At 54.1% G+C, this 22,401-nt stretch overlaps 2 protein-coding genes across 8 annotated transcripts in view; both read right to left on the bottom strand.

Moving 5' to 3' along the window:
• Window positions 1–560: 560 nt before the first annotated feature.
• On the bottom strand, window positions 561–17,147 carry LOC138809919 (zinc finger and SCAN domain-containing protein 2). Of its 7 annotated transcripts, none has more exons than XM_069997040.1 (5): window positions 17,058–17,147; window positions 15,431–15,523; window positions 5,654–5,799; window positions 4,103–4,943; window positions 561–2,772 (listed from the first exon to the last, which is right to left on the bottom strand). In XM_069997040.1, the coding sequence occupies exon 4, from the start codon at window positions 4,913–4,915 to the stop codon at window positions 4,304–4,306; it is 612 nt and encodes a 203-aa protein (XP_069853141.1). In that variant the 5' UTR covers window positions 4,916–4,943; window positions 5,654–5,799; window positions 15,431–15,523; window positions 17,058–17,147; the 3' UTR covers window positions 561–2,772; window positions 4,103–4,303. The 7 variants fall into 7 exon arrangements, with proteins under 7 accessions (XP_069853141.1, XP_069853142.1, XP_069853146.1 ...); XM_069997041.1 differs by lacking the exons at window positions 15,431–15,523; window positions 17,058–17,147 and adding exons at window positions 10,374–10,468; window positions 10,680–11,008; XM_069997045.1 differs by lacking the exon at window positions 5,654–5,799.
• The window catches only part of Znf775 (zinc finger protein 775), a 17,885-nt gene continuing 12,037 nt past the window's right edge, over window positions 16,554–22,401 (bottom strand). Inside the window, exon 2 of the mRNA XM_069997039.1 lies at window positions 16,554–18,881. Within this exon, the coding sequence (XP_069853140.1) occupies window positions 17,353–18,777 (1,425 nt within the window). The 5' untranslated portion in view covers window positions 18,778–18,881 and the 3' untranslated portion in view covers window positions 16,554–17,352. The remainder of the gene's footprint in view (window positions 18,882–22,401) is intronic.

The raw sequence follows: 22,401 nt of genomic DNA, 5'->3' as shown, positions 1-22,401 counted from the left end.
TGGTCCCTTTATTATCATGAAGGACACCACTCAAGCCCTGGCAAGTGGGCCTCAGTCAGCATCTCCTCCGAGAGAAGATAAGGCAGTTGGCTGCAAGCTTTGCCTTAGGGTAGAAGACAGTGATGTGTCTGATACTTACATCAATAGTTTGTGCACCTCTTTGCTTCTTAAACTAATTCCATGAGGTGTGATTTTTCTCCTGTCATGAATAAGAGGACTCCGATCAAGATCAAGACTGGTCTAAGAAACCCAGGCCCAGAACATAGTCTCCTGACTTGGGCCATCTTGAAGGCACATCTCTGGTCCCCATGGAAGTTACCCCGAATCTGCTCTGCAGGTCTGTCCCCACTGTGGGCTGAGCAAGCAGCTGGAACCCCAGCATGCCTGGTAAAAAGACAGGATTGGAGGCTGAGATCTGAGGATCACAGTTCAAAGCCAGCTCCAGCAGGAAAGTGTGAGACTCTTATCTCCAATTAACCACATAAAGCCAGAAGAGGAGCTGTGGCTCAAGTGGTAGAGAGCTAGCCTTGAGCATAAAAGCTTAGGAACAGCACCCAGGCCCTGAGTTCAAGCCCCAGACCAGCAACAATTTAAAAAATAAAATGAATTGAAATGTAAAAGCCAAGAAGCAAGGTGTGGGTTTTGATTTGTTTCTTCTTGTCTTTACCCATCTTGTGCCCATATTTCAACGGAAGCCCCACCCTGCTCCAGCGAAGGCCCAAGGACCACCTCATACCAGCTGATAGTGACAGAACCTTTATTCTACTCCAACAGCTCCGCTGGATGTCAGAGACCCCCAAAATAGTCAGCCTGCGTGACTAGTTCTGTGCACTCCTGTGTCACCACGGCAGGCTCCCTCTTGCTTCCACTGTCCCACATAGGAGAGGATTCCAGGCCTCCGGTGTCCATTACTGACCTCCGAAGAACCAGCCCACAGCCCAGCAAGGCACACCCACAAGGGAACTCACAGGCCGTCTCCCTCTCTTGCACACCTTGCAGCCTAGCCCCCACCCCTTCCAACATTTGCTTTCCCTATCCATGGAGAAGGGTTTCCTGAGAGTGACGAGCCCAGCCCGGTGCTAGACCCAGTTGGGAGTTCAAGAAGAAACCACGCGCCTCTTGCCCTCAGGGAGCTCAGTCTGCTTTTGTGCACTTGCACACGAAAGAAACAAGTTGTGATTGGACAGCACACAGTCCTGGAGGGTGACACGGTGTATTAACATGGGTACGGCTCACAGAAGGAAGGTGCACAGGGGTTACACGGACCAGAAATCTCAGCTTCCCCTGTAGGTAAAGAGGGTTTGAGGGGAGGGGGAAGGAAAGGGGCTTCCCAGAGCAACACGCGGTGGGGGGGGGGCAGAGGGGGGACAGGGCACAGTTAGGACATGGAGGAGACAGCTGGACCGGTAGCAGAGAAGGGATGTGTTCTGAGGTTTCCTCTAGATTAGCCAAAGATCAATGCTGAATGCAAGTTTTAGGGGCACAAAGTGCCTCCCCTGTCTCTGGCCTCCCTTGGCAACCCCAGGACAATCGATGGTGGGGGCAAACCTCCTGGGTAACAGGGGCAGAAAGACCACAGGCCAGGAATCCACAGGCTTCCATCCCATTCCCAGGGGTCCCACCTCTCTCCAAGGGGCGCTTTTTTTCGGGGGCAGTGTGCACTCTTGCACTCCCGACTAACACACGCACGTGTGCTGCCTGCGACCCACCCCTAAACGTGAGGATGCACCACTCACTGCCCGCCTTACCCACACTCCAGAGCTACGGGAACTAGAGCAGAGCTCTGGGCCTCTTCCTCCCCGCTCTTCCCGCTGGACACCTGCCTGGGGCTGGGGTGGACACAGAGCAGCCTCGGGCTTCCACCAGCCTCTCAGCAGTCTGGTCTCCCCAGCCCCTGGAGACCTCAGTGAAATCAGAGCCAACGCCCAAGCACAAGGCACCATTGTGAAAACCAGCTGGCTTCCAGGAAGGACGAGAAACACAGAATCAACCCGGGAGACCTGCTCCCCACACTGCAGTGTCAGGAAAGAGAAACTCGATTCCAGAAATCTAATCACCATTGGGGTGGGAGAAGGGATTGACTGAAAGGGCTTCCAACTCAGAATTCTTTATTCCCAAACAAGGGAAGGAGTCTGGGGGGGAGAAACACTATTTGTATGGAACCCTAGATGGGGGGAGGGTTCTATGAATGCCAGGTGAGGAAAGCTGAGGCCCACAGGGCTGGGAGTTGTTGTCTGGGATTGTTAAGTCCACGTGAGGACGCGTGTTCTCAAGAGAAGTCCAAGGCCTCCCTCAGATTTGCTAAGGGCGGCCCTCTCCAACACTGCAAAGAACCTTTCTGACTCAGAAAACCCACAGGTGTCCTTCATATTTGGGGGAACATTTGGTCTCTAAAGCCAGCTCTGCCACCAACTTGCTGCCCTGGATCAGATCCATCACTTCCCCTCTTTGAACTTCAGCCAGGCAGAAGCAGAGAAGCCAGCTCTCTACACAGGTGCTGTCCCTGGTGCCTCGGGGAGAGCTCAAGTCCAAGGTCAGGCAGCCATGCGTGTAGACCTGCCCAGGCCAAACTAGGGACGTGCAATGGGCCTCTAATGCCAGGCTCCGTTGGGTCCTCTCTACAGGTCACTGCAGGGCACTTCCGAGGTAGGTCTTCTTAGGACGTGTCCTCAGACCTAGGGGCAGTGCCAGCCATGTTTCCAACATCATGACATCTCTGTGCCCAGATGTGCCCTGCACCTTGTGGGTCCTGAGGTCCTGTCCACTTCACATCTGTTCAGAAAAACAAAGAGATCAGAGGGGAATCTTATTCTGGGGCACAGCCCTATACACCCACTCTGCTGAGCTGCTCCAGCCAGACATGTCTGGGGCTTTGAGCAAGCCTACTTAGTCCCCTACGAACCACTGCCAGGATCATTAATTCTATTTACAGACAAGACTCTTTGGGTTCAGGGCAAGTGGGTAACAAGCTCCAGATGTCCCAGCGCCTTGTTTAATGTTCTTCAATCAAATACTAGTTCTCAATGCAACTGCCAGGAGGACAGAAGGCAGAGAGTAATAGATCCCTGAGGAGCCACACTGCAGAAAGAATAGAGCCAGGCACCAGTGGTTCACGCCTGTAATCCTAGCTACTCAGGAGAGTGAGATCTGAGGATCAGCAGTTCAAACCCAGCCCGGATAGGAGAGTCTGTTAGACTCCTAACCTCCAATAAATCCCTTAAAAAGCCATAAGTAAAACTGTGGCTCAAATGGTAGAACCTTGAGCAAAAGAAAAACCAACAAAACTCATGGACATTGCCCAGGCCCCTGAGTTCAAGCCTCAGGACTCACAAAAAAAAAAAAAAAAATCAAGCAGAGGGAAAGACTGGTCCCCTGCATTTGGCAGCAGCCTGACAGGCAGCAGAGAGATCTGGGAGCAAAGGTCTTTTTGGAGCCCTCAGCACCCTCCCTCCATGTCCCCAGGGGCCTGTCTCCCCCATCACAGACAGCACGTGGCACCAGCCACACGGCTGAATCCTTCCAGCTCCACCTGCCACGGTTTAGCCATTCCGTTGAAAGTTCTAGGAGTGCCGGGTAAAAACCAAGGCCCAGGCCCCCCTCACTATCACACTAAGTGCAACTCTGACTGCGGGCAGGCGAGGGCATGCCTCTGCTCCTGGCTTTGGCGTGCCACCGTGCCAACAGAGGCCCGCGAGCTCAAGTCCCGCTGCAGGAGCTTGGCCAAGCGTCTTCGCTACCACAGCACCCAGCGCTCCAGGGCGATTCAGGGAAACCCCAGGGAGGAGGGAGAATCTCCATCTTTATGCTCCACTTAGAGAGGAGTAACCTGAGACTTGAAGTGAAATGACTTCTCCAGGTCATGGGGCAGTGGGGTGCGGAGGCCCAGGCCCCGGCGGGGCAGGCTGGAGAGGCTGAGGGTGGGGCTGTGCCCTCTCCTCGTTCCTGCAATTTTAACATTCTGGGAATGAAGGTCCGGGAAGCGGGTCGTTCTAAACAGGGCTCCAGCCCTGGCACTGACCACAGGGTCCCCTGACACTGCTGACCTCTGTCCCACCCCCCAAAAAAAGTTTGAGGGGGCATCTGACCAGCTCACCGGTCTCACCTGCTTTGTAGGCCGCACGAGTCCAACGCTGGAGCCCAAAGCCGCGGCGTGCTGCCGGCCAGAGGATCTGGGGGGGAAGGCCCGAGCCACACCCCAGCACCCCACGTCTGGCCCTCCCCCTCTCCCAGAAGCCCACCCCCCAAGGCGACCGCAGCCCAGCGCCCGTCCCCAGGGCCTCGGGGCGGGGCCCGCGGGCGTGCCTCACAGCACGCGGCCTAGGTGGGGCGCCGGGGCCTCGGGCCCGTGGCCGTGGCTGCGCTGGTGGGTCTTGAGCGAGCCCTCGCGCGCGAAGCTCTTGCCGCACCGCGGACAGAAGTAGGGCCGCCGCTCCCCGAAGACGCCGGGCCGGCGCGGGTGCGGCGCGGGCATGCGCGCGTGCGTGCGCTGGTGGTTGAGCAGGAAGCGCGGCTCGCGGAAGCAGCGGCCGCACTGCGCGCACTGGTGCGGCTTCTCGCCGCTGTGGATGCGCCGGTGCGTGAGCAGGTTCTGCTTGAGGCTGAAGCAGCGGCCGCACTCGGGGCAGGGGAAGGGCCGCTCGCCGGTGTGCGTGCGCTGGTGCACCTCCAGGTTGTGCTTCACGCTGAACGCCTTGCCGCACTCGGGGCACACGAAGGCGGCCGCGCGGCCCGCCCCGGCGTGCGCCTTCTGGTGCCGCACCAGGCTGGGCTGCTGCGAGAAGGTCTGGCCGCACAGCGGGCAGCGGTGCGGCGGCTCCTCGGCGGGCTGGTGGATGACCAGGCCCGGCTCCTCCCCCGGGCCCTCCTCCCCGTCCCCCAGCGGGGACCGGTCCCTGGACGACACCAGCTCGGTCATGGGCACTGCCGGCCGCAGTCACCGACCCCTGGGGAGGCAGAAGCAGAAACGGGGGGGGGGGGTCAGCCCTCCGCGGCCCCTCGTGTGGGCCCGCGCGGAGCCTCACGGGAAGTCACCTGTGTCACTCGGTCACCGACCGCGACAGCAGAGGACCCCGGGGCTCGGAGGCCGCGTCCTGAGCCGCCCGCCCCCCCACTCCCCGGGCTCTGGGGTCCCTTCACCGGCCTCCTCCGTGGTGGCACCGCCTCCCCGAACCTCCGCGATGGGCTCCACCGTTTGTTCCCGCTCTCTGCGCGCTCTCTGCGCGCCTGCGTCTCCTGGGAGGGCGGGTCGCCCCCACCCCCACCCAAAGTCAGCTGCTGAAACCGCGTGGCGGCCTCCTTTTGGCGGACCTTACATGCGATGCCAAAGCCTGGGAGGGGATCGCGGGTGCCCTCCTCCCCCTCCCTGAGGGCCGGTCTGCTCCCCACCACCCCTTCCCCAGACCCAAGCTGCTGAAAGCCAAAGGAACCCCGCCTCAGATCTCTTGCCTGTCCCATGGCTGGCTATGCATCTGCCATACCGTCTCCTCTCTGGCGAATGACTTCCATCTACAGGCCCTGTGTGTCTGTCTGTCTTCCCTGATGTGGTACCACACCAGAGATCCCCTACGCCTTTTTGGCTAGTCTGTTCTCCTTTCAGGGATGCTTGACTCGAGAATTCGAATCTACATCCTTACAGAGCCCCCTACATCCTCACCAGACGGCCTTATAGGACAGACGATCAGTCTCAATGGCCCAACCCTTCTTCGGCTTGTGCCCTGGAGATCGAGGCACAGGCTGGGTCCCAAGGACCCCCCCTAGGTTCCCTCCTGCAGGCTAGTCATTCTGGGCTTGAAACCAAATCTAAAATCAAAAGAAACATCCACTTAGAAATTTGGCCTCAGTATCAAATGGACAATCACAAAATTAAAGAACTTAACCACTTAGAAATTTGGCTTCAGTACCAATTGGATAATTGTAATCGCTGAACTGAATATAGCACTCTGGACCCCACAATATTGCAAGATTTGGACAATTTCTGTCAACGCAATGGTAAATGGTGAGAGGTTCCATACATTCAGGTTTTCTTTGTTCTCCGTGCTCATCTTTCTGTCTCTTTAAACAAACTCCCTCTGTCAACCTTCATTTCTGCCTCCCAGCCATCTCCTCTAGAAAGGTAACTTCTTGTCTTGTAGTAGTTCAGTCTGTCTCTCTCTCTCTCTCTCTCTCTCTCTCTCTCTCTCTCTCTCTCTCTCTCTCTCTCTCTCTCTCTCTCTCTCTCGCCCTTCTTTTCTGCTTGTCTGTCTGCTTGCTTGCTCAGTAAAGCTCTGCCAAGTTTTCTGCCATCTTGGCCACATGGTGGGTTAAGAGTATAGCCTCACTTTTCCTTCAACCAAACTTACTCCTCCACCCATCCAGCAACTATGCAACAGTCAATTCATATACTAATGTGCCCTGCTAACTAAGTTGCCATCTCTCTTAATAGGCCCTGGAAACTGAGCCCCCCTCAGTGGTTTGCTAGCAAAAATGTCTAAACATATTCTGTTCTTGGCTATTTAGGTCTTGGTTATTTGTAAGAGATTCTGATTGTTGTCAAAAGTTTTGTGTCTTGAATTTTCCCTTGCATTTTGTTTGGTTTGCCTGTTTTTCTAGCACTGATCATGTGATTCTATAGTACTGGAATTGCAGAAAACTTACAGCTGATTTTTAAAACAAACAACAAAAAAAACCCACCTAAGTGTGCTTAAAACTTTTGTGCACAAGTGTGTGTGTGTGTGTGAGAGAGAGAGAGAGAGAGAAAGAGAGAGAGAGAGAGACCATGTTTAATATAACCTCATTTTTTTTTTTTTTTGTCGGTCGTGGGGATTGAACTCTGGGCCTGGGTGCTGTCCCTCAGCTCTTCAGCTCAAGGCAAGCGCTCTACCACTTGAGCCACAGCGCCACTTCCGGTTTTCTGGTGGTTTATTGGAGATAGGAGTCTCACAGTCTCTCCTGCCTGGGCTGGCTTTGAACCGCGATCCTCAGATCTGAGCCTCCTGAGTAGCTAGGATTACAGGCATGAGCCACCAGCGCCCGGCTATAACCTCATTTTAATGCATTAAAAACTTTCATATTCTGGGCAACGGTAACTTACACCTATAAGTCTAGCTACCCAGGAGGCTGAGATCTGAGGATCGTACTTCCATGCCAGTCCCGGCCGGAAAGTCCATCAGACTCTCATCTCCTATAAACGACCAGAAAAACGGCAGTGGCACTGTGGCTCAAGCGATAGAGTGCTGGCCTTGAGCTGAAGAGCTGAGGGACAGTGCCCAAGCCCAGAGTTCAAGCCCCATGACCAACAAAAAAAAGGGGGAGGGGGAGTTAGTAGAGAGTGGCTTTGGAAAGGGAATTAAAAATGGCTTCCTTTGGGGGCTGGGAAGGTGGCTCAGAGGTAGAGCGCTTGCCTTGCATGCATAGGCCCTGGGTTCCATTCCTCAGCACCACATAAGCAAAAAGAAAAAAGCCAGAAGTGGCACTGTGGCTCAAGTGGTAGAGCGCTAGCCTTGAGCTGAAGAGCTGAGGGACAGCGCCCAGGCCCAGGCCCCATGACCTGACCCCCCCCCCAAAAAAAAGGCTTCCTTTGGGTAAAAAGAATTTGGGAAGTAAGAATTGTTCTAAATGTTTGTTTCAAAATGGACAGAAGAGAAAATTAAGACTACCAAAGTTCACTTAAGTATCTGTTTATGTCAAGGTCTTTCAAATGACCACTTTTTGACTCAAATGCTATTTTTCACGGTCTAATGTCTGTTTCCCAAGGATGTTAGCTACTTTGGATACAGAGCCATTTTTCTGCATTTGTCATTGTAAACACAAAGGTGTGACTTAGTAACAATGATTATAATTAGTGTCCTAAAGTACTATATTCAGTTAAAAATTAAGAAATACGATTGATTATATCAGCTGCTATTTCAAAACTCAATATTAGACAGTTTTGTCATTACAGATTTAGTCAGACCCATAGAGGCATAAATAACTCTTACAAATATTTATTGGTCAAACTTAACTTCTTCTATTCTTGACAAGTTCCTGATAAGCCCTGCTTAAAAACTATTTCTATTGATCTCCTTGTTGCTTCAACTGGAAATAAAAAGGGTCTCTAGGCATCAACTCTCTTTGGATGAAGTCTGAAAGAATCAGATACCCCTGGGATGAAGCTTGTCCTAGTGACAAGAGTCCATCCAGAGGCAGTTGGAAAAACTGTACAGACAAGATGGAATGGTATCAGATCCTAAATGGAGTAATTTTGTGTTTTGATTAACCAGAAATCAAAAGAAAATAGTTATTAAGCATGCCTATCTAATATCCATACCTAACTTCCAACTGGATGGGAACTTACATTCTTGCCTTTGTTACCTGCTACTTATATTTATAGTGAGTCTTAGACTCAGGATAGTTTGCCTTGGCACATATAGTCCAGACATCCAGAATCCATCTACCTCAAGGGCTCTCACTGTTCCCAGCTTCTGACTGGTTATTCTTAACCAGTCCACCATGCTCTTCCCTACCCTGTCACCAGATGTTAGCCAGTCAGGATTAGTTCGTTATGGATATGATCCACCAACTCCAGGACCACCTGGAATACAGGAGATAGGAACTAGCCAAATCATCCTTTTTCAATCTTTTTCTTTTCGGCCCTGCATGGATAGATGCCCTTCCTTCTGCCATTTGTGTGTCCTCTAATGTTTCTTTTGTTATTGTTCAGCCCCTATCTCATGAGACTTCTTTCAGACTTCATCCAAAGAGACATACATATGACCTGTTACAGCTACCTTCTCCCAGATCTGACAACATCTCTGCCTTTTACTCCTAGAACCCAGGCCCCTTGGCAGCCGGAAGTAGCCAGAGCAAATGAGCACCCCCTTTATAACTATCAAAAGGCTGGAATGTTAGGTCTGCCAGAAGAATAGCGCCCTCAGCCCTCCTCTTTATGAAGGATAGCAGATAGTCTTACAAGAAATCACCTGCCACAAACCAGTAACCACCTGTAACAGAACCACCAGACTGTGAGTCAGCAGAGGACCCCAGGCTCTGAGGTCACTGCCTCATTCTTTGAGGTCACTTCCTGAACTGCCCCAGTCACGCCTCCTTCCGACAGTGAGAAGGTTCCCCAGGCTCTGAGATCACTTCAGCATCACTTCAGCATCCACTCCACCTTTTCCTATGCAATCTTTCCATCATTAGTTCTTGCTCTCTGCATGCCTCCATCTCGTGCAGGCCGGCAGTTTGCTCTCCCCCAAATAAACTCTTTTCTGCCTGAACCACCTGGTGGTTCTCTTTCAGCAAACATTACTGGAATGAGCCAACCCCTAAGTGGAAGGGTCACTCCACTCCCACAATGTCCAGCGCTCACCCTTCTAGAACAGTGTTAAGCCAGTCCTTTCTCCTCTACCTGTTTGTCACAGCCTGCCTTTCTCATGAGCACCTCTCCATAACCACCTCCTCCAAGAGGCCTCTCCTGACCTCTGCAGCCTCTCCTTGAACCATGCTGCTCACCCTTGACCTCACTTGCTGCCCTAAATTGAGGGACATCACAGGCCTCTGTCCTGTCCCCCAGCTCAAGGACACAGCTACCTTCTTATAATTTGGACATCAACCCTCCCAGCCCCCAGATAAATGCTGCTGGGGAATATGGCCCGTCTTCACCTGGCTCCATTCCATCTGTCCAAACAGATTCCCAAGGAGGAAGTAAAGGAGATGCACTCCAAACTGGCACCCAAACCATTCCTACAAAGCTTAACGCAGGAAACAAACAGAATCTCTGGAAACTTGAAAGTGACCTCAATAGGTTAACTATTAAGGCTGTGCCTCTTCATTTATGAAAATGAAGCAAGTGCTGGTTGCAAGTCACTGATCTGGAGCTTGAGCTCACAGGGCCTGGGTTTCAGCTAGATTCCTCTGGGTCACCCCCCTGCAAAGCCTGGGCCGAAGGGCTGAGCAATGCATTCCATGTTTAACAAACATCCCCAGCACCTGCTCCCTCTACACCACCCTGGAGACCCCTCCCCAGACCTCCCTGCTCCCCTGAAAGGGTTTTATCCTCACAGGGGCCCATTTTATATATGGGACAATTGAGGCTGGGAAGGTCATCAAGCAAGGTCACCCAGCAAGGTGAGCCAGGCCTAGGCCCTAAGTCTCCCAATTCACTGTGGAAAGCTGATTTCAATATACCAGCTGTTCTGCAACTCAACACCCTTCAACACACACATACACGCACACACGCACACATGCACACATACACACACGCACACCAGCCCAGCCACTGCAGACCCATCCGTTCCCAAAGGGCCACTGCTGTTGTAGGGACATTCCCATGACCTCTGCCAACTGCTGCAGACCCAGGGGGCGGCTCCGCGCGTCCCACGTCCCCAGCTCCTCGGGGTCCTCCCGGGACCACCCACCCTTGCAGGCCGGCCACACTTTCAGCTCAATGTGGGGTCTCAAAGGCACCTCGTGTCTTCCTCTATCGGCGGCCGGGGCAGAACGGGCGCTGACCCTGGGGAAGGAAGGGGACGGGGGCCGCTGGCCACAGTTCCCACCCACAGGTCTGTCCCGGGGCGGGCAGCTGCCCTGACATTTGCAGCCACAAACCCTCGAAGTCCCCTCGGCCAATCTCGGCCTGGCCCGGGCCCCCTCCGCACTCCAGGCCCCGCCCGCCCGAGGGTCCGCGGCCCCCGTCCTCCCCGAGTTCCTCGGGCCGCACTCACAGCCCCGGCGGCGCCCGGCTCCTCCCGGTCTCCGGCGGTGGCTTTTTCCTCCAGAGGCTGCGCCGCCCGAGGCAAATACGGTAACTCTCCCGCAGCGCCTCCCGCGCCCCTTCGGCCCGGCCCCACCAAGCCGGCCGGCCTCCGCCGCCGGGCTCCGGCCAAACACGCTCCGACCGGACCGCGCTCACGCGAGCGCCGCGCCGCGCCGCACCGCACCGCACCGCACACCCCGCCAACTCTCGGGACCACAGCGACCCCGGAGAAATATGGTAAAGCGCGCGCCGCAACCCCACCCCCAGGGAAATACGTGGGGGGCCCCGAGCCCCCACCCACCCTGCCCGGCGAACGGACGCGAGCTGCTCCGCACGCCCGCACGCGGACCGCGCGACCCCGCCTAGGCGGGCGATCCCGTCCCCGCAGCGCCCCTCCCAGAAGGGCCGCGCGCGCCTCCCGCAATTACGGTAGCGCCCTCCCGCAGTGACCGCCCCGGGCTCCCGCGCCGGCCTCGGTAAATACGGTAACGGCCCCGAGCCCGGCCCGGCCCGGCGCGGACTCACGTGGCGCCGCCTCCCGAGCCCGGATCCGATCCGCCGCAGCCGGCGTCGCCGCAGCCGCACAGCAGCCCCGTGAGGCCGGGAGGTCTAACTCGCCCACAGCTTGGCTGGCGGAGGACGGGAGGCCGCGCGCGGAGCGCGGGGCCCGCCCGGGCCGGGGACGCGGCGCGCATCCCGGGGGCCGGGGACGCATCCCGGCGCGTCCGGGGGCCCGGCCGAGCCTCTCCCCGCGGCCCCCAGCTCCTGCGGGGCGGATGGACGAGCGCCGGCGCTGCCCGGGCGGCGGGCGGGGAGGACGGAGGCGGGGAGCCCGCGGCGCCGCCGGGCCCGGCACCCCGGCCGGGAGCGCAGGCAGAGGGCGGAATCGGAGCCGGGCCTTCCTCGCCGGCCTTGGCAGAGCCCACCCTCCTGTGCGGCCGGCACCGGCCACCAGGTGGACCAGGGAGCGGGGGGGGGGGCACTCCCGTAACCCCGCTTGCAGAGCTGGGGTCGAGCCCAGGAGACCCGAAGTTGCAGGTGAAGCCCACGGAAGCCGTGGGTGCGAGGGGCGGCGCCGGGCCCCAGTTCCCCACTGCCCCCAACCTGTGTCTACCTCTGACTTGCTTCACAGCTCGTTTCCCACGAGCTAGCCCGTGGGAACGTGCGGTAACCTGTGCAGTCTAGGTTGCACGGTGTCATTATATATTTTATAGGTCAAACATTAAGAAACAAAAAGGTGTCTGCATGCCTGTAATCCCAGCACGGAGTAGACTGAGACAGGAGGATGGTGAGTTTTAGGACACATACCAAGAAGGTATGTGTGTGTTTTGTGTGTGTGTGTGTGTGTGTGTAAAGAATGGCTTCCTGCACAATACCCAGTTTGAGGTGGGCAGATTCCAAGTGATAAAGTTCCTCCCAATTCACAGTTGACTGGAAAAATGATTTAAAATTACAAGTGGAGCCAGGTACCAGAGGCTCAAACTCCTCAATCCTGGGATATGAGGACCGTGATTCAAAGCCAGCTCAGGCAGAAAAGCCCATGAGCCTCTTACCTCCAATAAACTACTCAGAAAGAGCAAGAAGTGGCACTGTGGCTGAAGTGGTAGAGGACTAGCCTTGAGCACAAGGATGCTCAGGGTCATCACCCAGGCTCTGAGTTCAACCCCACTCCCCACCCCCAAATAAAATTACAAATGGGCATCAGGCATGGTGGTACATGCCTGCAATCCCAGCTTTCAGGAAGCTGAGGCAGGAAGATTGGGTTGGAGATTGATCTGAGAAGCTGTCAGAGACACATGATGAAGACAGATGACAGACAGGTAAATTACCAGCAGCAGAGGAACATTAAAAGGCTTTCTCTCTGGAGTAGCTCAGGTGAAGGGAGTAGCTGGGATTTCCCAGGCTACTTGGGTTAGAGGCACACAGGGCTGTTACACATGCAGGCTTTGGGAGACTAGAGCCTCTTGGTACCATGGATTTCCCCTGTGGCTCTACAAGTGCCTGTTGTGTCTTTTGGGTCTGGGGAACTGAAGAATTTGGGGAGGGGCATAAGGCAGCTCCCTGTCCAGGAAGCTGGGCCTGGAGGCCAAGCTGCCTCGCTTTCCCAACTCTCCCAGGGAGCTCATCCAGGCCCATCCCAGGCTCTGAGGACCCAAGCTACCCCCAGCTGTCCTCACAGCACTTCAGTGAGGTTCTTGGGCCCCTGGATCCCCTCCAAGAGACATTGGTATCTTAAACAGGAACAAAAGGAAGGGGGCTTGGGAAGCAGAGCTGATTTTACCCCTCAAATAGTGGAGCGTTCCTTCAGCAGGGACAGGACAAGACGGCAGGACCTCCTGAGCTCGTGCCCACCCCTCTGAGCCTGGGACAGCCCCTCCTCCCAGCTCTCCACATCCCAGCTTAGACACCGTCACCTACAAGAACTAGTTTTTTTTTTTAATGTCTTCTGCAGGCCACAAGAGAAATGGAGACACTTAGTGAAGAACAGGTTTTTAAAAGTAAATTCGGAAGAATATATACCTGAAAATGGCACCCATATTTTTGGCAGCATTTTCTAGTCAAGCTGAACCAAAAAAAGAAAAAGCTAAGAGGGTTGAAGCCCTGGGCATTGAAGGAGAAAGCCAAGAGCACAGACTTCATCCTGATTCCATTTGCTTCTTGCTTTACATCCATGCACACAGCCCATCCCCACAACAGGAAGGCAATGTGGCAATATTCTGCAGACATAGCCACACTTCTTCATCCAGGTAGGACAGTGGCCCACGTGTGACACCTGCCATCCTGTGAGGCCCACGTGGCAGCTGGAAGCTGGCCCGGCTCCCTCCCTTGTAGTTAGAAAGTATGGCACAGATAGTCCAGTCTGGGATCTGTGTTCCTACCCCTGGGTCCCCCTGGGACAGCTCTAACCACTGCTGATCCTCCCCCCAGCTCCTCCCACAAGACTGTCCCCTGGACTTCTGCACACAGCTGGCCAATGCCCCATCCATAGCCATAGGACAGGTGTCCCGGATGACCCTTGTCCCCAAAGCAGCTGGTGATAGACCTCAAATCTGGAGGCCATTTCCATCTGGTGTGCATGTGGAAGCAGCCGTGTCTCCAGGGTATAGCCCCTGAGAGGTCCCAGTCCGTGTCTGTCAGGTGAATGGGTGTGTGTGGAAGCTCCAGCTGACACCATAGTGAGCAGCCACGGAGGAAAGGCTCCAAGGCTGAGCAGTGTGCTAATCACACATTAACAACAACAAAAATGAATTGTGGGCTGAGCTCCAAGCCCAGCCACAATTTTGAGAGCTGGAAGAAGCTACCGAGACCTGGATGAAGATCTGAAGTCTTATCTACTCTGAAGTTCTCTTTCCTTAGAATCAAAACCTAAGTGTGATCTATGACATCAGTTCTACTGAACCCTTAAATGTGCAACAGGATTATAGACTATGTCTATCATCCTAGCTACTCAGGAGTCTGAGATCTGAGGATCACAGTTCAAAGCTAGCCAAGGTAGGACAGTCCAGGAGACTGATCTCCAAGTAATCACCAAAACCCCAGAAGTGAGGTGTGGCTCAAATGGTAGAACACCAGCCTTGAGAGAAAAAAAAAGGTCCCAGGCTCTGAGTTCAAGCCCCTATACAGACACCAAAACAACAAAAAGAAAAAACAGTGCAGCAGGCCTACTGCACTATAGTAGTGATTTGTTCCTCAGACTGGGAAAAATGGGAAAACCCTTTCCCTGACTTTCTATAAGTGCACATGATCTACAAGCTGCCACACGTGGCGCTTTAAAATAATTATTAGTACCATTTCCTCAATGCTTGCTGAGTGCCTGGGATTGTATACTGCATGCTTTAGTTTATGTAAATCACTTTCCAAGGTCCCATAAATTAAACAGACTGGATTTAATCCCATAATAGCCTCTACCCAGTATTCCCCAAAATAAACAAACCCCCAAAGTTCTTTCTAAATTGGGGCAGTAGGGAGAGGAGGAGGAGACCAGTTTAGCACCATTCCCAGGAATATATTATCCAAGGGCTATGTGCAACTATTTATTACAACTAAACAAGCTAAAATTCCATTTCGCTGCCTCCTTTTACATGTTCAGTAGCCATATGTGGCTAGTGGCTGTCAGATATGGAATATTTCAACATGGCAAAACGTGCTACTGGACAGCACTGGCCTAGATACTGCCCCTCCACACCCAGGCAGCCCAGAACCAGGCCCTCTGTAGTCTAAGGAACACCATTCACCTCCCTCTCTGCCCTGCCCATGTCTGCACTCAGAAACAAGTGGTACAAGACCACATACAATTTTTAGCTCCAATACTCCTACCAGAAGGTCAAAGTATTTCTTTGCCAAATTCAAACCATGTTTGAAATGTTTCTGAAGCACCTCTACCAGATCCCCTGCTAAGACCCTGCTGGGCACTGGACCTGCCTGCTCCTTGACATGGTATGCTTGTGGCCAGTGAGCAATTGCTTCTCTGGCTTTGTTAGGCCCCCTCCCCCCCCATGGCACCAGCAAGCCCTGAGCCTGGGTGCTCAATACCAGATCATCCCCAAGAGACTGAGCACCTCACATGTGGACTTAACACTCACACTGCCTGGCAGAGGACAGCCACTGTTCAAGTAGTCTTTGTCTAGGTCATGTTCCTTAGCAATCAGACCAGGAACGCCAGCCCCACCCAGCTCATATGGGTTTGGCCATAGGTCCCCACTGCAAACCTGCACTCACCTGGCCGATGACCAGACAGAAGTCCTTTGAGGTCGTCACTTTCTTCCACATGGTTGACTGTGCTCCCCTCTGGACCCCTTCATCTCTGCAAGGCTGCACAGGATCGTGGATCATAAATGACAAGTCTGACTTTCTTGTGTTTGGTTTTATGATTTGTCTCTTTGCAATATTTTCTGACCTAGTTTTATGGCTTTGAAATAAAAGGCAATGGAAGTTGAAATGGACAATAACTCGACATTTTTGGAGAAGTCTGTGTTTGTAGCAGTGGATATGGATTAAGATAGCGGGAAGCCTGGGACCTGCTTCCAGTCTGTGCCACAATCTGTGGACAAGCCACAGCCTCTTTTCCAGTGGGTACAATAGTCTGTCTACAGTACTAACTACAGAGACTAAATAAGATGAAGAAAGCCTTGTTAATAAGGCTGGAGCTGGTGATGATTTGCCCAAGAATTGACCATATAGATTACACCAAATAGTGCATGGTATCAGAATAATTTTCTGTGAAGGTTCTTGAACAAGGGTAAAGACTATGTCTTTTTCATTCCAGGAGTCTGGTATCCTCAGAACCATGAACCTCAGATCTCAGACTCCTGAGTAACTAGGTTTACAGGCATGAGCCCAGCTGGCTCCATGTACCCTTTTATAATATGACCATGGCCAGAGGTTTTCCCAAGATGAAGAGATGTACACTAGATCTGGAGAGAGGAGTAACCAGAACCAGACTTATCCTTCTAGAACCATGCTGGACCCCTCCTTCCCATCTCCTAGCTACCCAACCCAGGCTCCTCAATCCCCACCCTCATCCTCTGTAACTCCCTCCCCTCTGGGAAGTTTCCATCTCAGGCTCAGGCAGCACCAGGAGTAGGACCTCAGTGAACCCTGCTGTGGAAGGGTGAGCAGCGATCTCTGGGAGGGAAAAGGCTCCTGGCACAAACTGGGGAAGAGACTTGAAGGGGAGGAGAGCAAAAGACCATCCACGCCAAGGAATGGGGGTGAGGAATTGCTGTGTGCATGGCAAAAGCTCCCTGCCCTAGTCTGGCGTGGATACATCCCTGGGGGTACACACACACACACACACCAGGCTTCAGCAATGGTGGCTCAGAAAGGACACTGTGACACCACGTGGAATATTCAGTCCTTCATTTTTCTTTCACAATACCAGGATGGGTAAAGATCCAAGTCAGCCACAGCCCCCCACTCCCTTGAGGCCAGCAAAAGCAGTGGCGACCGCTCTGTCCTGCCCAGCCACCTCCCAGAGCAGACACGCTTCCACTGAGACCACCAGTCTGCACCCCGGAACCATTACACCCAGGCCTGTTCTAGGCCCTGCCCCATCGTACCCCGCACCCTGGGCGGCAGTGTGCTCGGGATTGGGCACGGACCAGCAAACCGGGCAGCCCTTCCAGAAGTGGTTGCTGGGTGGCCGGTTAGTGCTGGCACTGTCCGTGGTGCTGGGGGCGTGCTGTCCCTCCCTAGAGGCCGCCCTGCTCTTCCCACGGAACCGTCTGTCACCACCATGGGGACGCCCCGGCCACCCTGCAGCCCGGTGTGGCAGGCCGATGCCGCAGCTGGCTTATTCCACACCAGGAGCCTCTCCGAGGCCCCCCAACAGCCCTTCACTCCGCACCTGAAATGTGAGGATCTCCTGAGGTGTACAGAGGGGCCCGGCGCACCCCAGACGCATCCAGTGCTGATCTAACCTTCTTCCTCAGCACCCACCCCAGATGCCACCCGCGATGCTTCTGGAACTTTGACCCTTTTGATAGGGGCTCGCTCAGGGCGTGTTGAGAGCCAACGTTTCAGGCCATCCTCGGTCCCCCTACACACCACGCACGCGCACGCGCATCCCCGTGGTCAGTCAGGCAGGACCCGCATGCGCAGGCACACCTCCAGTAGTCAACCCGGCCGGACGCGCATGCGCACTACGGAGCCTCCTCGGCCGGGCGGGGCCGGGGCGCGGCCGCCACACGGTGCACGCGCTGGTGCTTGAGCAGGTGCTGCTTCTGGCGGAAGCCGCGGCCGCAGGCGGCGCACAGGTACGGCCGCTCGCCGGTGTGGTTACGCCGGTGTCGGGTGAGGTTGGGCTTCTGGCTGAAGCGGCGGCCGCAGTCGGGGCAGGCGTAGGGCCGCTCGCCGGTGTGGATGCGCCGGTGGATGGTGAGCGCCGACCACCACGAGAAGCTCTTGCCGCACTCGGTGCAGATGAACTGGCGCTGCTCGCCGGGCCCCGCCAGGCCGCCGCGGCCCGGGCTCCACAGGCCTCCCGCCGCCCCTGGGGACCGCTGGGGCCCGCGGGGCGGGGTGGCCGAGTCTCGGGGCGCCTCGGGCCCGGGGGCCGGCGGCCTGGCGCCGGCGTGCGCGCGCGGACGGGCCCCGGGCAGGTGCGTGCGCTGGTGCTTGAGCAGGTGCTGCTTCTGGCGGAAGCGGCGGCCGCAGGCGGCGCACAGGTGCGGCCGCTCGCCGGTGTGGTTGCGCAGGTGGCGCGTGAGGTTGGGCTTCTGGCTGAAGCGGCGGCCGCACTCGGGGCAGGCGTAGGGCCGCTCGCCGGTGTGGCTGCGCCGGTGGATGCTCAGCGACGACCACCACGAGAAGCTCTTGCCGCACTCGGTGCAGATGAACTGGCGCTGCTCGCCCGCCGCCCCGGGGCGGCCCTGCGCCGCGCCCCGGGCCCCCGGCTGCCCCCACAGGTCCTGGCAGAGCCCCAGCCAGGCCCAGTCGGGGGGACCCCGCGGGACCCCCGAGCGCGGGGCCCGGGCGCCCTGGCGGCCGCGGGCGTGCGCGCGCTGGTGGATGCGGAGGCCCACCTGGTGGCGGAAGCAGCGCTGGCACTCGGGACACGGGTGGGTGGCGGGCCGGGCGTGGGTCTTCTGGTGCTTGAGCAGGTGCTGCTTCTGGCTGAAGCGCCGTGCACACTCCGGGCAGCAGAAGGGCCGCTCGCCCGTGTGGTGCCGCTGGTGGCGCGCCAGGTTGGGCTTCTGGCTGAAGCGCTTGCCGCACTTGCCGCAGAGGTAGGGCTTCTCCCCGGTGTGGGTGCGCTGGTGGATCTTCAGGGACGACCACCAGCTGAACCTCTTCCCGCAGTCCACGCACACGAAGTGATCCTCGCCGGCAGCCAGCGCGGGGCTCAGGGGCGGGGCTCGGCCTGCCAGCCGGGCGTGCTGCTGCTCAGGCGCGGCCCACCGCGGCCCCCCAGTCTCCGGGGTCCGCAGAGCTCCAGGCCGCCCCATGCCCTGGCATGGCCGGAGGCCGCGGTGCTGCTGGAAAATGTTCTCCTTGTCCTTCTCCGCAAGCCCGGCCTGCGGGGCCGGCGTCTGCAGCAGCCTCTCCGGCTTCTCCTGCTTGATCATCACCGGCTCATCTCCTGCCAGAGGCAAAGCGAGAGGACCGGAGAGGTCACTGGCTGCCCGGCGGGGTGGAGGGAAAGAGCAGCACCCGGAAGGGCAGCGAAGAGCTGCAAAGAATGAAGGCAGAGAGATTTATATGGAGGAAAGGATCTGGGGAGGCGATGGGGAACAGCAGAAAGGATGTGACTAGGGACAGGATGGGGGGGGTGCAATTCAGGAAAAGTAAGATACGGGGATGTTTGTGATGTTACTGAAATGGAGTCCCGCCAGCTCGGCCACCTGACCTCTCTTACCCAGGCCTAGGATGTGCTTTTTAGAGAAACCACCGAGTGAAGTCTCCTGACCCATGGAAAAAGGTTGGCCAATTTTCTTCTTTCCTGTTTTGTTTGTGTGGGCCAGTACTGGAACTTGAACTCAAAGCTTGGGCACTGTTCCTTAGCTTTTCACTCAAGACTGATGCTCTACCACTTAAGCCAAAGCTCCACTTCCAACATTTTGGCCATTAATTGGAGATAAGAGTCTCCAGGACTTCACTGCAAGGGCTGGCTTTGATCCATGACCCAGATCTCAGCCACCTGAGTAGCTAGGATTACAGGCGTGAGCCACCAGTGTCCAGCCAAATTGGACACTTTCCTTTTTTAAAAGAAAATTGTTGTGGCTGGGCACTGATGGCTCAAACCTGTAATCCTAGCTACTCAGGAGGGTGAAATATGAGGATCAAGGCTCAAAGCCAGCCCAGGCAGAAACATCTGTGAAACTCATCTCCAATAAAACACCAGAAAACCGGAAGTGTCGCTGTGACTCAAGTGGTAGAGTACTAGCCTTAAGCGGAAGAGCTGAGAGAGAGCGCCCAGGCCCAGAGTTCAAGTCCCACTACCGACAAAAAAAAAAAAAATTATTGTAAAGGTGATGTACAGAGGGGTTACAGTTATGTAAGTCAGGTAATGAGTACATTTCCTTTTGAACAGTGTCACTCATTCCCTTGTTATTTCCCAGTTTTTCCTCTCCCGACCCGTGTAGTATCACTGCTGAATCAGTTCATACTTTGTCCCACCATTTCTGTGCTTTCCCTCCCCTCCCCAAAACAGATAGACTCATATACAAGACAAAAGGTAGTACAGAAATCAAATACAGTGACAAAAGGGAATAAATTAAAGGGAGGAAAAAGAACCACTAAACATACTGAAACAGGTGCTCAAAAACTGCTGGAAAAAACACTGACTACTTACTTAGGCCCATGAATTAAAAGTAGGCGAGCAGCTTGTCATCCCTGCGTCTTTGTCCTTTGCCCTGAGCCATTCTTTTTTGCAGGCAAATTGAAGCCATCTTGAAATCCACAAAGTAAACAGGTGGACATGTCACCATGACACCAGTTATCAACAGTTCATTGTAAGAAGGCCCGACCAGACCAACCCTGAAACAATGGGCTGAGCAACCACCGCTGATGCCACCCCACACGTGCTCATGATTGGGTCTGTTTAACTGCATACCTCACGCCCTGCCCCCCTTTGTCTATGTAAACCTATAGCTCATGGCTGACTCCTGAAAATGAAGGTGGGCTAAAATGTGTCTTCCCATGGCTGCCCATGCCATATAATAAACATCCTTTCCCTACCATTACCATGTCTCTTTCTATGGCATGTGGCGGTGATGGCCAGATCTGACTCGTGGAGTTCCTGGAGTTTGGTCTAGGTCTACAACTGCTCCACGACAGGAGCTACCGTGTGGGAACACCTCATCTGTTTGGCAGCTTCGCCATTCATTAATAAAACCAAGGATGAGATTAGCCAAAAAGGCCTCAGCACAAGAAACAGGTGTTGCCTTGTCCTCAAATTCCACGCAAGTCCTTTCTCACAGGGCAACCTGCACCACCCTAGCTCACATCGCACATCCCTGGTCCACAGGTCTCCAGAAGTTCTCAGAGATGCAAAAACCAAAATGAAAGTTACCTGCTCACTGAAGAATATGTGCTATATAATTCCATTTATATGCACATCAAGCTGGCAAAAATCATCTGAGTTAGCAGCTAGGGAGGTGGAGACATTAAGGACGCCTGGGTTCTGAAGGGTGGGCAGTGTTCTTTCTTGATGTGGGTGCCAATCACAGAGTCTTGTGCTTCTTCACTTTGGAAGATTTTAGGGAGCCCTGGGTCTTATTTCAATAAGAGTTCACACACAAGAAAAAGTGAGTGGAATAAAACACTTGTGGACAAAGAAGAGAAATACCTCTAAGCCACAGACATCAGCATTGCAAAAGCAATAAAATAAACCCAGCCAGGTGCCAGTGGCTGACGCCTGTAATCACAGCTACTCAGAAGGTTGAGATCTGAGGATTCCAGGTGAAAGCTAGCCCAAGCAAGAAAGTTTATGAGACTCCTATCTCTAACCACTAAAAAGCTAGAAGTAGAGCTGTGGCTCAAGTAATAGCGTGTTAGCCTTGACCAAAAAAAAGATTATCCGGGCCCCAAATTCAGCCCCAGTACCAACACAAAAATTAACCCAAAAAAGGAAAAAAGAATAAAGATTACAGATAAAAATAAAGATTGCAAAAGAATTTTTTTTTGTTTGAATTCAGAGCCTGGCCCTGAGCTTCGTTTGCTAAAGGCTAGGACTCTACCACTGGAGCCACAGTGCCATTCCGGCTTTTTTTTTTTTTTCTGTGTATATGGTGCTGAGGAATCGAACCCAGAGCTTCATGCATGCTAGGCAAGCATTCTACCACTAAGCCACATTCCTAGCCCTACAAAAGAATTTTTTTAAAAAATCTATAAATTATGTCCAGATTTCACATCAACAAATTTGAATACACAAGATAGATGATCTTGTAAGATAATATGAATCAAAATTGACTCAAGAGTAGGTAGAAAGTCTGAGTATATGAACAAAAGAATTGAGGAAGCCAAAGTTTAACCCCAAAATAGGGTCATATGCTGACTGCATCAATAGGTTTTACCAAAAATTCAAGGGGAGGACTATGTCTAGCAATGAAATTATTACAGTAACCAGAGGAAAGGAAAGCAGAGAGGTAAGTCTATTAAATCCAGTATAGCTCTAGTGTTGAAACAAAACATAACAGGGTCAGGCAAGAGATTACAGCCTTATTGTTCGGTGAGTAGACTCAAATCTCAGCAAATCAAGTTCAGCATTTATTAATAGCTTACCAGGACCTTGCTGGTATTTTCCCTGGTAAAGCAAAACTGGCTTTATAAGATTCATGATAGAACTTTATTAAAAGGAAAACACTGGCCAGGGACACTGCCCAGTGGTAGAGCACTTGCCTAGCATGCACCTGCTCCTTCCATCCTCAGCACTGGAATCAGCCAATAAACGGAAAGCCTCATACCATTCTCAACAGGTATGAAAAAGCCATATGATAAAAATCAAACATTCTTTTGTGAGAAAAAGGAGGAGGAAGGGATAAAGGAAGGAATTAGCAAACCAGAAGTATAAGCAACCTTTCTAGAGTTGGCAAAAGGTATATGCTAGAAATTATAGTAAACATTACAACCAAATGTGAAAGATCAGAAGACAATTAGAGTTAGGAGCAAAATAAGAATACTCATGAGGCCCAGCTTAGTGTTATAGTACCTGCCTAGGAAGTGCGAAGCCCCAGTACTGCCACACCCCA

The sequence above is a fragment of the Dipodomys merriami genome, unplaced genomic scaffold, assembly GCF_024711535.1.
Source record: "Dipodomys merriami isolate MVZ:Mamm:240054 unplaced genomic scaffold, mDipMer1.0.p SCAF_5, whole genome shotgun sequence".
In the NCBI taxonomy this organism is placed as follows: domain Eukaryota; kingdom Metazoa; phylum Chordata; class Mammalia; order Rodentia; family Heteromyidae; genus Dipodomys; species Dipodomys merriami.
This window is presented reverse-complemented; position numbering and strand designations above follow the sequence as displayed.